Source organism: Oncorhynchus keta, chromosome 28, assembly GCF_023373465.1.
Source record: "Oncorhynchus keta strain PuntledgeMale-10-30-2019 chromosome 28, Oket_V2, whole genome shotgun sequence".
In the NCBI taxonomy this organism is placed as follows: Eukaryota; Metazoa; Chordata; class Actinopteri; order Salmoniformes; family Salmonidae; genus Oncorhynchus; species Oncorhynchus keta.
The window spans coordinates 65,332,274-65,346,920 of NC_068448.1; the positions used below are offsets into that span (position 1 = coordinate 65,332,274).

The 14,647-nt window shown below is 41.9% G+C and overlaps 1 protein-coding gene across 11 annotated transcripts; it reads right to left on the reverse strand.

Moving 5' to 3' along the window:
* Positions 1-361: 361 nt before the first annotated feature.
* On the reverse strand, positions 362-10,761 carry ezh2 (enhancer of zeste 2 polycomb repressive complex 2 subunit). Of its 11 annotated transcripts, none has more exons than XM_052483636.1 (20): positions 10,648-10,761; positions 7,290-7,413; positions 7,085-7,213; positions 6,732-6,923; positions 6,022-6,142; positions 5,729-5,914; positions 5,402-5,507; positions 4,666-4,835; positions 4,454-4,551; positions 4,139-4,373; positions 3,886-4,052; positions 3,667-3,761; positions 3,502-3,542; positions 3,226-3,351; positions 2,952-3,130; positions 2,783-2,878; positions 2,604-2,685; positions 2,438-2,518; positions 2,120-2,204; positions 362-1,966 (listed from the first exon to the last, which is right to left on the reverse strand). In XM_052483636.1, coding segments are annotated over exons 1-20 (2,376 nt in total). In that variant the 5' UTR covers positions 10,650-10,761; the 3' UTR covers positions 362-1,905. The 11 variants fall into 11 exon arrangements, with proteins under 11 accessions (XP_052339596.1, XP_052339600.1, XP_052339599.1 ...); XM_052483640.1 differs by having other exon boundaries at positions 6,768-6,923; positions 10,648-10,760; XM_052483639.1 differs by having other exon boundaries at positions 10,350-10,729.
* Between the last annotated feature and the right edge of the window lie 3,886 nt (positions 10,762-14,647).

Below are 14,647 nucleotides of genomic sequence, written 5' to 3' on the forward strand. Positions count from 1 at the left end.
TGTCAGTGCCTGGGTTGTTACTTGTACCAAGATGTGGTGTGCATTTTCATTATAAACTGGGTGGTTTGAGCTCTGAATGCTGATTGGCTGGCAGCAGTATACACGGGTATGACAAAACATTTCTACTGCTCCAATTACGTTGGTAACTAGTTTATAGAAATGAGGCCCGTCGGGAGTTTATATATGGCCAATATACCACGACTAAGCACTGTCCTGCTTATTAACTCCCAAATACCACACCCCCTCCGCTTGTTTAACACGACTCTGAAAAGAGTTGTTTGTGCAAAATTACTCATTACTGAAGTGGTTTTAAAATGCATACAATGTTTTGATTGTCAGTGGTTCAAAAAAAACAATTGGACACCTTAATTCTCATTTTATTCTGGATCACTTTGAACAATACTCCCTGTAAAAATCAGCACCTTGGAAATCAGACAGTAGTGGTCCCGGCTAGACAACTGGAGGAAACATTACACAACAGTCAATATATAATTTGTATAGAGCAGTTTCCCTATTCCTTGACAGAAGCACCGCTGTTCTATGTAGTAGGCCTATATTTCTATGAACATTATGTAATGTCCAATCCCACTGGACGCCAGCTGGCTCTACAACTCAGGAAGTATACATCCTAAACAGATGGGTGAGATACTTGTCCTCGAGCTGCTGTATCTGCTGCTTTTCCAGTCAGACCGATGTAGACCTGGTGTAAGCTGTGACATTGAATCAATAGAGTTCCCCACCCCTGTACTAACATAAGCAACAAAATACTTAAAGGAGATCGGGTCCTGACTTCCATCTAAACACAACCGTCAGTCATCTAGATCTGTCTGTAGGTCTTTACAGAGCCCTCTCTCAGTTGCTGGTAAAAGTTGACAAAGTTAGTTGTAAAAACAGGAGATAAATCGGAGCGGTTCGTCCCACTGCAGGTGAAGACGTGAACATTACTTAACATTATTCAAGGCTGGTTGTATTGGTTCAAGTCTGCAGTATTCACAAGCACCAGGCATCACTAGATTATAGTAGCAGTGAGGTCTTCCCGGGACTACAAACATGGAAGCTTTCATCATCATGCATTAACCAGATTAAGGATACATCTTTATCAATAAAACACTTAAGGGCTCTAATCAAGTGACTATTCAGTGTTCTAACGACGAGATTCAAGGCACAGCAGAAGTGGATACCTGGGGGCATTTACAAAACATCACACAGTCTTAATTAGCACCGTCTAGAATAGAGATTGTATCAAAGCATGCCTCAGGTGATCAATGGTCATCAAATGTTCAAAACTTGAAGAAATTAAAGACAGAATATAGTTTTAGGAATAAACCAGAAGTCAGAGAAAAAAACAAAACAGGTAGTGCTGCTGGTCAACATGCATCGTACACTGTCACCTCAGATATCAGGCTATAGTCTCAAAACAATGTTCGGGCGTTCAAGAGTGGGTCTGTGGGGTCTGAGGCTAAGGGGTTTGGACACTGGCTCAGGGAGGGGGAAAAAGTCAGTCACATGTTTTTAACCAGCATTTAGTCTAGCTGGTAGTCAGGGGCTAAGTAAAATGTTCAACAACCACTTGTTATGGTTGAGTCAATGTGTTCATGGATTTGGATCAAGTATAAAAAGCATAACAGAGCTCAAGAGATCCCCGCAGTGGATTTATTAAGACCTGTTTATCTGTGTTAGTTAGCTGTAAATTGGGGAAAGACCGTTCTAGTGACCATAGCAATGAGTCCTACATAACTCGGAACAGGAAGATTTGTTGGTAGAAAAAAATATTCAAAGTGGGGAAAAAAAGGTCTAAACTTCCCAGAATTCTTGAAGCACCCCAGGAATCCGACAATGAGTCGTTTGTGTTTCCTGAAGAGAAGAGCGTGCGTAAGGCCTTTGATCTAGAGGTAGAAGAGGGGATCATGGCATCTCTGATTCCCGCTCGATGCCGACATACTTCAGAGCATCTGCTTGACTGTACCTGAGAGATAAGACAAGTTAGCTACAGACATCAAATCAACCACAAAGTGTGTCAATGAGACCAAACAAGGAGCAAGTTTTAGACACCCTCCTCACGGGGTATTCAGATTGAAATGGCTGCAGACAGGCTGGTTAGTAACCCGTATATACTGACCGGTAGTCAAAGAAGAGCTCTTCTCCAGTCTGGATGGTTCTCTTAGCAAAGATCCCTATCCTGTGGTCCCCATTCACCATCATCACTGCAGAGATAGGAGACTGTTAGCACAACACAGAGGCCTTATCAGTGAAACTCTACATCAGTAACGTCTGTTGGTCCCATCTGCCGGTGTATTAGGTTATACACAACTGGCTGGATCAGCTGACATACTATACATCTGGTGGTTTAAACAGTACCGTAGCACACCACGTCTGATCCTCTCTGGAAACAGTCACCCAAAATCAACTAATGAAAGGGATTATGGCATTGTCTGACCTTTTGCATAGCAGTTGGGGTGGACGGAATGGTTGGCGAAACGAATCTTGTTTCCTTTCCTAGTAGCATCCACTACAAAATCTGAGGTGGAGAGAGAAATTAGCTTTCCCTCCCACTTAGCTTATCAAAAACAGTATTTCAATACTTTTGTATGCGTGTGTGTTACCGTTGTTGAGGTTGAAGAGGAAGCTACACATGTATTTGTCGTAGACCTTCCCTCTGCGATCCGCCTCATCTTGGGAGATTATCTACAAGGAGAGCAAAACAATTATTTTCCACAGGCCTGTACATTACACACAAGTCAAACAAAACCATCACCCTGACAGACACAGGGCCAAGCCTCACCTCCCCACAGTACTCAGAGATGAACTCATTCTTCTGAACTGGCTCTTTGATGAAGATGCCCCAGCCTGCTACGTCAGAAGGAGCTAGGAGCAGGTGCTGAGAGGGGGGAAATCACAAGAGTGAGCTACTGATATCAAGTGTGTGTGTGTGTGGTGTGTGTGTGTGTTACCTTCTTGGCTCCCCTCTGTATGGAGCAGTTTTTACAGGAGACGTTCTTGCTGTCCCAGTGTTCAGCGGCTCCGCAGGTCAGACACAGGTCAGGGTCACACTCTCTGACCGCCAGGTAACACGGACACTGTTTAGTGTTACACTGGGCCTTACACCTGCAGCCTGGGAAACGGTTCTGACCTACCCACACACAGAGATAGAGAGACGATTCGAGAGTGTGGACTGGTTTGCACTGTAATTATGGATCAAAATAAAGTATTAAAACATTTCCTCACACTCTGAGCTGCACTGGCAGAACTTCTCACAGAAGTTCTGAGCAGTGACACAGGGACAGGAGGAGTCACAGGGCTGGCGGGGGTGGTCACATGGCTGGTAGTTATACACGTGGTTGGACGAACCATCTACAGGGGGAGGGGTCAAGCACAGGTCAGCGCTGTCACAAAGATAAAAACTGATAAATGAATCACAATGATAAAAAAAAAACACATTCAATCACGTTCTAAGATTGAGTGAGGCTGTAATGTCAGGAGAGTTCTAGAGACAATCGTCACCTTTCTTCAGTTGGATCTTCCTGCAGTGAGTGGCCCACAACCTAAAAAGGAAGATCGTGAGTAGTCTTTTCCGTGGAAGTTGACAACCAGAGCTTCTGACTATGTCCTGCAGTCAGCCCATTATTGCACCCTGAAGTAGTCTGTCCATATTTGGGCATGGCGTACCTGTGTTTCCTCTTCTTCTTACGAGGGGGCGTGTCCTCGTCCTCGGCCGGAGCACGAGCAATGATACTAGACTCCTTCACTCTGAACTCATATACCTAGAGACACACCCATTACCAGACAATATACAAAATGTATTTCCATAAAACCTGCCAAGTAAAGAGGAAGTCATGGGAGAGAAAGCCAGAGAAATGCATAGGTGCTGTGGTGATAAAAACATACCTGTCTGCAGGTCTTGGTTCCTATGAGCCGTGCTATAGCGCAGTAGTTGTCGTAGTAGGTTCCGATGAGAACCCTAAAGAGTGAAGCCTCGGCTCCGCTCCAATCAACAACCTGAGGGTCACACGTCAGCTTCAACTTCACTGGAGTCTGGCACCGTGAGTTACCCTCTGGATTACATAAAAGGCAATGGTTAGTGTGTGGGTGTGTGCATAGGACTGGGTATGGTGTTTGGCTGGCGCACGTGTGTATGTACCTGAACTGCTGGTGGTCTCGTCCTTCTTGTCATCATCATCATCATCGTCATCGTCATTATCGTCGTCTTTCCCCTCCCGCTCGCTGTCCGTGTCTTTGGTGTCGGTGGAGACGGTTGGTGTACTGGGCCGGCTGTTGCCGATGGGTCGTCCCCGGCGACGGCTCACTGGGCGTTTGGAAGGGGTCTTGGACCTCTCTGTGGCCATGAGGTCAGGATACTCCCTCACCAATCCATCCTAGACAACCACCACAGAACAACAGTCAGAACTGAAGGTGTATTGAGTGTGTGTCCGAATGTGTGTCTGAGTGTACTTGCCTGCACCAGGTACATGTAGCACTCGTCACCACAGGGTTTACTGTCCACCAGATTCTCCATGTTCTTACGCTTATAGGTGTTAGGTGTCGCATGGAAGGCTGGAGAGAGAGATACAAAGAGGAGAGAGATGAGGGGTCATAGTGAAGTCAGAGTGTTGGTGCAGAACAGTCCAAATGTGGCGAGAGAGTGTGTGTGTGTGTCTGTGTCCGTACACTCACGGTGCAGGAAGCAGTCGTATTTGAAGCAGCGTCGGCAGAACAGTGTGTGGAAGGAGTGTAGACTCTGTTCCCTCTGAACGGAGCGAGCGTTGGGACCGTCCATGTTAGGAGTACATTCTGGAGGCAACGCACCAGGCAACTGGGGCTCTGTCAGCTCCTTGTACCTGATCACACACACACACACACACACACACCATTAGATCTGAGACAGGACAGGAATATGTTCTACTGACACACGGGCTGATACAATAATCGTATTATCGTGTAACCAACCATTATGGACAATAACTGAGCTAAACGAATGATCGTCATAATTTATCGATTATTTTAGTAACGGGGGTATTCAACTATATTTTCAAGTAGATATAGTTTACCCAATAGCAGTTTTTCTTTTTTTACATCAAGAGGGTAAAGTTGGTAATGGTTTTACAACCAGAATGACACAGTTCAGAGAAGGTTCATTTCCAAATCTCCAAACATTAGTTTGAGAGACAGGGTGCCATCAAAGCTGTGTTGTATTCATTAGGTATGACAAACCTCATTTGCAAATATGCTTTATGTACAGTACAAGCTCAAAAATAAAAATCACAATGATTACAATAACCGCGTCCATTTGCATGACAATGAATTGTTACTCCAAACTCCATCATCACTGCCCTAATACACATACAATTTATATGAAAAACACACACACACACACACACACACACACAGACAGAGGGGTAGTTACTTTTCTCGAAGTTCCTCTGTTGAGCCCTTATCAGGGAACATTGAGGAGATGGCTTCAAAGATCTTATCAGACGGAAACTTCTTAGAGCTGTCACTGCTGCCTTGGCCTGCAAGCAGAGGACAAAGGGGTTACACACACAATTTCTACCAACAGTCACTGCGTCAGCCCACACAGGAGAGCGTAAGGAGAGATAGAAATCTGAAAGGACAAGGACCTAGGGAAGGGAACTAGGGGAGAGATCTGTGAGATAAAGGTTTAAGGGAATGGTTTTGGGATAGGGCCCATATCTATTCTCGGTTGGATGATAGCAGTGGCCGTCTGTCTTACTGTCAGTGTTGATCAGGGGTTCCTTTCGGGGGTCCTCGGCCAGGTGGTCCTTCGCCTCACAGAGCTCCATCTTCTCAAGCTTAAACTCCTGCTCTTCTTCATCATCATCCTCATCATCGTTGTCACTGTACTGGGTCAGGGCACCCACCAGCTCCACAAAGATCTCATCGTTGATGAAGCCGCACTCTGGAAAAACAGACAGTCATTTAACATGAACACACACAACACATCCAAAAACACAAGACTTGATAATATCAAATATTTGTGTGTGTGCGCAAGCGTGCATGTCTTACCCCTGTCTCCGTGAACTTTGCCATCGTAGTTCTTGATGAGTTCTTCTATGAAGGTTCCGTCTTGGTCCAGAATCTCGTCTCCCATGTAAGGGATGTTGTGGAGAACCGTTTCGTCTTCTACCTACAAGGCAGACCAGGTGTGTCAGGACAACTCCATTATAGTCTGTGACGTCACTATCATCAAGTCGGTACTAGACTACAGCATCGGGTTGGATAACTGTGGTTCTAGTGCACGTGTCAGAACAAGCTTAGTATTGCGTGTTTACCATGAAGTTCTGCTGTAGCAGTGTGTTTACCATGAAGTTCTGCTGTAGCAGTGTGTTTACCATGAAGTTCTGCTGTAGCAGTGTGTTTACCATAAAGTTCTGCTGTGGCAGTGTGTTTACCATAAAGTTCTGCTGTGGCAGTGTGTTTACCATAAAGTTCTGCTGTAGCAGTGTGTGCGTGTTTACCATGAAGTTCTGCTGTAGCAGTGTGTTTACCATGAAGTTCTGCTGTAGCAGTGTGTTTACCATGAAGTTCTGCTGTAGCAGTGTGTTTACCATGAAGTTCTGCTGTAGCAGTGTGTTTACCATGAAGTTCTGCTGTAGCAGTGTGTTTACCATGAAGTTCTGCTGTAGCAGTGTGTGCGTGTTTACCATGAAGTTCTGCTGTAGCAGTGTGTGCGTGTTTACCATGAAGTTCTGCTGTAGCAGTGTGTGCGTGTTTACCATGAAGTTCTGCTGTAGCAGTGTGTGCGTGTTTACCATGAAGTTCTGCTGTAGCAGTGTGTGCGTGTTTACCATGAAGTTCTGCTGTAGCGGGGACCAGGAGTACATGACAGGGACAGAGGCTACAGCGTTGAGTGTCTTCAGAGGTATCACCTGTTTGGAGAACTCAGAGAAACCACTGTCCACCGTGCACTGTAGGAGACAAGACCACACACACACACTAGAGGACTCAGACAAGCCTCCACTGGAAAGTGAAGTGTAAAAAGTCCATACTGGTGAAAAACAGTAAACTGGTAACGTAGATTTTCAATATCTCTGGAAAGGTGTGTGTCGTTTGTGAAACATGCGCTGACCTCTCTGGTCCCTCGTAAGGAGCTAACAGATGTCATGATGTGAACGGGCTGGATCCTTCTGGTCTTCCACTCAGCGTTCAGGATGTCTGTCCGCTCCAGGATCCTCTGACGGTTAGAGTTAAACATACTCTGGGGGGAGAGACACTGTCAGAAACCTGTGTGTGTGTGAGAGATATATCTATAATGTTTGTTTGTGTATATGTACCTTGACCTCATCAGCCCGTCTGAAACGTTTGAGTTGGCGTAGCCTCATGTACTCAGACTTCACCCTTCTCCTCCAACACACTGGTCCCTTCTCAGACCGCTTCCCTGTCAGCACCATGGTCAACCTGGAACACACACACAGCTTTAGAACCATGCACAGTGCAAGAGTAAAAGCAAAGAGCTATGGTTCTGGATTAACGGCTGGACCCCATAGCTGGTCATGGAACATGTTGATAAGGGTGCATGCACAGTCTCTTCAGAGTCAACGGCTGTTTCAGTTTCAATTCCCACCTCCTCTCCCTTTCTACAGCTGCACTGAGACTGTCATGCCAGGCCAGTTCATAGTCATGCAAATAAGGGGAAACACCCCCAAACTAATTTCTGGTGGCATGTTTCAAATTCATTGTCCATTACTTGGGGTAAAACATAAATCACAAATCAGTCTTTGCTGGCTTCCATTACACATGCTCAGTGCCAACTAAACACAGTATTGAAGCCTCCATAATAACACCCGCGTCTCTCTGCTCGATAAGGCCTGGAGAAACGGATGCTGGAGAGGGCCCTAGTTCGAAGTCATTGGCAACAGAAATCAAATTAGAGTTGTGCGTCTGCTACGTGACTGCTGTCTAGAATAGGATGAACTTTAATGTCCCCAGGGGGAAATTGTCTTACCAACAGAGTACTGCTGTATACAAAATAGACACTGTACATTACACACTCAGGTTTTTTTAATTCAGTGTTTTTTCCAACCTCCTATGTCCAAACAGTGCAATTATATATATTTTATAATTTGGGGGGGGAGTGTAACATTTTTTTTTGTGTAAAATTAAAATGACTGAAACCAGATATAATCGCAATTGTAAAAGAGAAATTGTTCTCAACTTGCCTACCTGGTTAAATAAAGGTCAAATAAAAAAGTAAATAAAAACGTAAAAAATAAAGTACGTAGAGAAGATAATGGACCTATATATTTTTTACAAGATAATCTTTGAGAACTAACAATCACCAAAATAAACACTAGTCAGTCAAATTCCATGTATTCAGAAGTATTTTTGTCATGACATGGGGCACCCACTGATTTGTTATAATGTTTGAGTCACTCAGATACCATAAGCCATGGTGAAATGTGTAGAATTTAAGGAAATCAACTGAAATGGCAACATCTTATCTCAGCCCCATGGCACGAAATTAGCTTTAAAACGGCACCTTTTTCCTCTTAGCAAAATATGTAGAATTGCAGGACATGAGCTTTAAAACAGCTACATTTTGTCACTGTGGCCAACAGGAGGGCCTCTATCATTTTAAGTCAGTGACTGCACCATTGGCCAATCCCATGGTACCACCCCCACCACAATTTTCACCCAGAAAACCCCTGCAGACTAAACATAATAAATACATTGCATTGTCTGTGATTGGTCAAAACAACTCACTGATCACATACTGCTAGAAAGAACACTGCCTATAGCTCTGACTAGAGGAACTAGAATGTATCCTTTTCTTAATCTGCACTGATATTGTGCATCTGTCCTGCCTGGGTGGGTCTAACCCCATGGATCCCCTACCTTAAGGAAATACAGTATCCTGTGCTGCCATGAAAATCTGTTATCTTATCACACCAGTCACCGCACTGGATGCTCATGTTTAGGGCTTTGCCACGCATAGAGGAAAGGAGACTTACTGTAGAATTACACATCACTGAAAATTATTTGTCAAATTTTTGTGTTCAACAGTTCCAATACAAACATGTTCATGTTAGATTGAAGGGCTCAATACTCAAAGATGGAGGGGACAATTAACAGTATTATAATTAAAAGGTAATAGAGAACAATAGTAAATGCGTCTCTTTTTGTAGGCACCAACTCCTCCATGATTCGTTGAACAAAGTCTTTAAGCTATTTTAAAAACGAGGTTTTTGGATAAACGCCCAAAATAAGGCCTGTGTCTGTGGTAAACACATGTTAGGAGATCTTATACGTTTTGTTCTATGAGACAATCTTCATCAGCTAACATCACTTTGTGATTTTTGAAGCATTTATGTAATACTTAAAAAAATATATATAACGCAAATAAAGACTTTATAAAAAGGTAATGTTAACTGATTGATATTACCATTATAGAACTAAACGTATAATATCTCATAAGCCTGTGTTAATGTCAGACCTTATTATCGGCGTTTATTCAAAAACCCTATTCCTTCCTCATAGAAATGTCTAAACTAACCAGAGGTAAATCATTTCCGGTTTTTAGGACTACAAACTGGCGAGTTCTATTCTGTACTAGACTAGTGCCAGATTACTGGTATGTAGTGGCAAGTGGCTGAATAGCGTCCCTATTGAAAATATGAAGAACAAGTATATCAGAGTCGGGAAGGCTTTCACCTTTCACTCTCAACTGCCTCGAGTGACACACATTGGAGCCTAATTCTGTCATTGTCATTGCTGTCATGTCAAATGTGACTCATTTTTTATAGAATTGTAGCGAACACTAACTAGCGGTTCTCGAGGTAGCTAACGTTAGTATCATGCACATTTCCCAATTCAGATGTTAGCTAGCTAAATGTCCATTTCAAACCATCCTGACAAATTATTCGATTTAGCTAGCTAACTAATGTTAAAAGGATGAATGACACCGCTACACAGTTCAACGTTGAGAGTAAACGTGTAAACCTGGTACGATTTGAAGTGAAGAAAGGAAAACCCCTCCGCGCCTCCACAGCAGACAAACACTCCAGTTAATTTGCAAAGCAAAATAACGTTACACAACTGTCATCTTGCCACATTCATTGGCTGGCTAACTTATTGGCATAATTTACAAAGATAACTTCCAGATCAAACAAGTGAATAAATGTATCAATTCTAACATGAACCTTCCATACATGGCTAGCCGGTTAGCTAGCAAGCTAACCAGCGACCAAGACAGAGATAGCTAGCTAACGTTACATATGTGGCTATTATTTATTTTTTCAGAGGAAAGAATTGTATATTTTGACAGCATTTCCTACCTGCAGATGAGGGGTCAGTCCTCATTCAATGAAGTGACTCTGGATCTATCCGATACTCACCAAGCGAGAATCTTTCGTTGATCGGGATTGGATTACTAACGTTGCTATGTTTTGTTGGCTAGCTCGTTAGCACCGAGAGAAAGGGGGAGTCGATTCACCTCGCGCGTCCTCTAGCTAGCTAGCGAACACCGGCTTGCTACGCTTCTTTCTGGCATGTACTTCCCAATGGAAATAACACGGATAGTTTGATGCGGAATTAACGTCTTGTAAAATATTATGTTTTACTGAACAGTTTCTCAATTTCTATATTTCCGCCTCAGCAACTATTCAAACGTCTCTCTCCGTCTCTTTCACTCACATTCGCCGCCCACTCCGGCCACTGCAGCTTCAACGAGCGCCAAACATACGGGCCAATCACCGCCGCCGATATTCAAGATTCTCACACGGTGCATTGCGATGGGTCGGATTGTATCAGGGAGCTGGCCAATGATAGGCCGCGCTACAACGGGGCCCCGGAATGGGGGACATGTGGAGAAGTTTCCTTTGTTCTCTTGGTTATCAACGATACAAATGCCTAGCAAAGATGTAGATGCGAAGTGTTTACGATATTACCTGGTGCCACATGTATGTGCAACTATTTACAATTACGACTCCTCATCATGATAATATCATATTTAATAGTCCATGAGGAAATATGTAATGTACAATTTCAGTAGATATGAGTAAATATTGGTAGCAAAACCGTTTAGTACAAAGCAATGTACTAAACGGTGGATGTGTTTTATCTTGTAGAAAACAGTATATATAGTAAATATCTGCTTTATTTTTATTCTGGTCATGGCATGTAACCTTGTTATGGTCGGGTATAGCCTCAACAGTCTAAAGTCGCTTTCTGTCATCACATTTTCTCTATATGCACTGACAGCAAAGAGCTAGGGAGAATAATTGCTTACTCATTGCGTTAGCTTCCCTCTCCTCAAAACACATTGAAGGAGAAGTGGCTCTCATCTAATAGATTTTGGGAAGGAGAGAGGACGCCGGGAGTAAGCAATTATTCTCCTTAGCTCTTTCCTGAGTATTCAATTGACATCTTACCCATGACAGTAAAAACTAATTATTGTTCATCCTCTTGTACATACTTTACAGCTAGGCTGAGTTTACTGACTTGTAACCATGTAGGGAGGTCGACAAGGAGAGGGAGCCACTTTAGATTATTGAGAAGGAGCCCTCCTCTCCGCTAGGGTTATCCAGTTTACTAAGTCCCGCCCTTCTCATACGCTCATTGGTAGATGGCCCCGGATACGAATCGGCCTCGTTCAGAACAGTTCAGTTTGCTCATACAGTAATAGCAAAGATTTTTATAACTAAACCAAGATTGACCAAAACCCATCGTTTCAAATGGGAACGAATGAGTCAGAACTAGCAAGGAGGTGGGCAGAGCTAAGCACGAGCAAGCGAGATCCTATTGGCTCATATTTCCGTTAGGGAACGCCTAGTTTGAAGTGCGCGTGTGCATTTTATAAAAAATAATTTAACCTTAACTGTGAAGTGCGTGTGTGCATGAACTAAATTCGCATTTGCACTCCTAAACAATGCACTTTTTAAAAAACTTTAGCAAAATGTAAAGTCTACAAAATTTTGTCCACTCTGTTCATAGCATATTTTAGTTTTGGGAACAGAACTGTATTGAGATCAATTGTTTCATCGATTAGAAAATAAGCAGAAAATCGGCCATCTCCATTGCATCTTCTCCCACTGCCAGCCATGTAACGTACTTAAGTTTTTTTTAAATAGTTTAATGTACCACTTAAGTCGTTTTTTGGGGTGTCTGTACTTTACTATTTATATTTTTCTCTGCTTTTACTTCACTACATTCCTAAAGAAAATGATGGACTTTTTACTCCATACATTTTCCCTGACATCCAAAAGTACTAGTTACAATTTGAATGCTTAGCAGTGCAGGAAAAATATCAAAATCACACACTTATCAAGAGACTCACTAAACATGAATGCTTCCTTTGTAAATTATGTCTGAATGTTGGAGTTGCCACTAGCTGTCAAAAAAAAGTTATAAAAAAGGAAATTGTGCCATCTGGTTTGCTAAATATAAGGAATTTGATGTATAGCATTTACTTTTACTTTGTACTTTTACTCAACTATGACAATTGAGTATTTTTTCCACAACTGTACTTAAGTACATTTAAAATCTTATACTTTTAGACTTTTACTCAAGTAGTAATATATAATAATAATAGTATTTTACTGGGTTACTCATTTTATATTAAGGTATTTTTACTTTTACTCAAGTATGCCACCACTTCCCACTGCCTGACATTTGTCTTTGGAAATGCCAAGCGGATGCTTCACATTTATACATCCAGTGAAATATTTTCAATGAACAGAAATATCTGTCTCATTGTTCTATCTGTGGTAGTATTGTCTACAGTATGCACAGAATATTCAATATTTTCATTTTACAAGCCACATCTCATGTGTTCTATAGCCCTCAAATTCAACTCTGAATCTCAAAGCCAGTTCCACTGCTTTTTTTCATTGTTCCCCTCAAGGTTATTATAGTAAACTAGAACAGAAACTAAAACTAATGATGAATGATTAGCATGAGGTTGTAAGTAACATGAACATTTTCCAGAACATAGACATATCTGATATTGTAAGAAAGCTTAAATTCTTGTTAATCTAACTGCACTGTCCAATTAAAAGTAGCTATTACAGTAAAGTAGCTATTGTTTGAGGAGAGTGCACAGTTTTGAACTTAAAGTTTTTAATAAACAAATTAGGCACATTTGGGCAGTCTTGATACAAAATATTTAACAGAAATGGATTGGATCAGTCTAAAACGTTGCGCATACACTGCTGCCATCTAGTGGCCAAATCTAAATTGCACCTGGGTTGGAATAATACATTATGGCCTTTCTCTTGCATTTCAAAGATTATGGTACAAAAAAAAGTTTTTTTTCTTTGTATTATCTTTTACCAGATCCAATGTGTTATATTTTCCTACATTCTTTTCACATTTCCACAAGTGTTTCCTTTCAAATGGTATCAAGAATATGCATATCCTTGCTTCAGGGCCTGAGCTACAGGCAGTTAGATTTGGGTACGTCATTATAGGCGAATATTGAAAAAAGGGTCCGATCCTTTAGAGTTTTTTAAAGATAGACTTTATGATTGAAAGGTAGACTCAGCTAGATGATGTTGACCCTCCCCTATACCCAAAAGATTAATTAAAACATAAAGTGGATAGCAGAGAACATGCATACTGTTTACCCTCACTCCTAGGACAGACCAGAGCCTTAGATAGGCCTACTGTATGCCGTTTTAGAAACGGATCTTCGTTTTGTAAGCATTACATGGTAAAGTAGCTAGAAGGTTGTGGTTTCGCAGGCCACTCGGACAATGATAGGGGTGAAAAATCTTTATTACAATAAAATCACTGCATTAATCTATATTATTTACAGTTTGAGAAAAATAGCCTTTTATAAACGCATTTCATGCAATTCTACGTCATTTTACATAACAAGCAGTATCTGTTATAATACCACAACAGAGCATGACAACTAATGAACAGCACCAGAGATGTTTTGATTTCTATACAAGCTATTGTTAAAAAAAATAGGATAGTCTTAAGTTTGGGACAGTGCTAAAGTTGTCTACAAAATTGAGCACAACAGAACCAGTTATGACTATCTTCTAGGCTAAATTAGAAATCCTAAATGTATCTTCGAGGCTAAATTAGGAACCTAAATGCGAAATGTATAGGCATGTTGCTGAAATGCTGAGCACTGCTGCCAGGCTCTAGCGCAGGGGTATTCTTACTTACTTTACAGTCCGGAGCCTGCTGGTTTTCTGTTCTACCTGATATTTAATTGCAAGCACCTGGTGTCCCAGGTCTAAATCAGTCCCTGGTTAGAGGGGAACAATGAACAAATGCAGTGGAACTGGCTTCGAGGTCCAGAGTTGAGTTTGAGGGCTCCCTCGTGTAACAAATGCTTCACAATTTATTTAATAAATGGTAGTCTATAACCTTGAAATAATTATAATGTAGCCTAAATAATTCCTTTTTGTGCCTTGGTGGGCTACATGGCTTGATCCTGACTGATTTAGAGTTAGTATGTTGTTTAATAGCCTGCTGAAATGTTGAGCGTCAATTAATAGTGACAGAATCACACTTTACATCCCAAGCAAAGTAAATTGTTTGTCTCCTTGACTGTAGGTTGTAACGCAGTCTCTGCATGTCATAGAGACAAACCAAATATATTCTATATGCATCGGAGTCACATCTTTCCCCAACATTTTACAGCTTGTTTCTTGCATGAAGAATTGCGGACAAAAGCATT

Coding starts and splice junctions, on each gene's coding strand:
- ezh2 (XM_052483636.1), bottom strand. Junction 6,143..6,731: donor TGCTACAGCAGAACTTCATG/GTAAACACGCAC, acceptor TCTGCCTTGTAG/GTAGAAGACGAAACGGTTCT. Junction 3,131..3,225: donor CTGCCAGTGCAGCTCAGAGT/GTGAGGAAATGT, acceptor GTGTGTGGGTAG/GTCAGAACCGTTTCCCAGGC.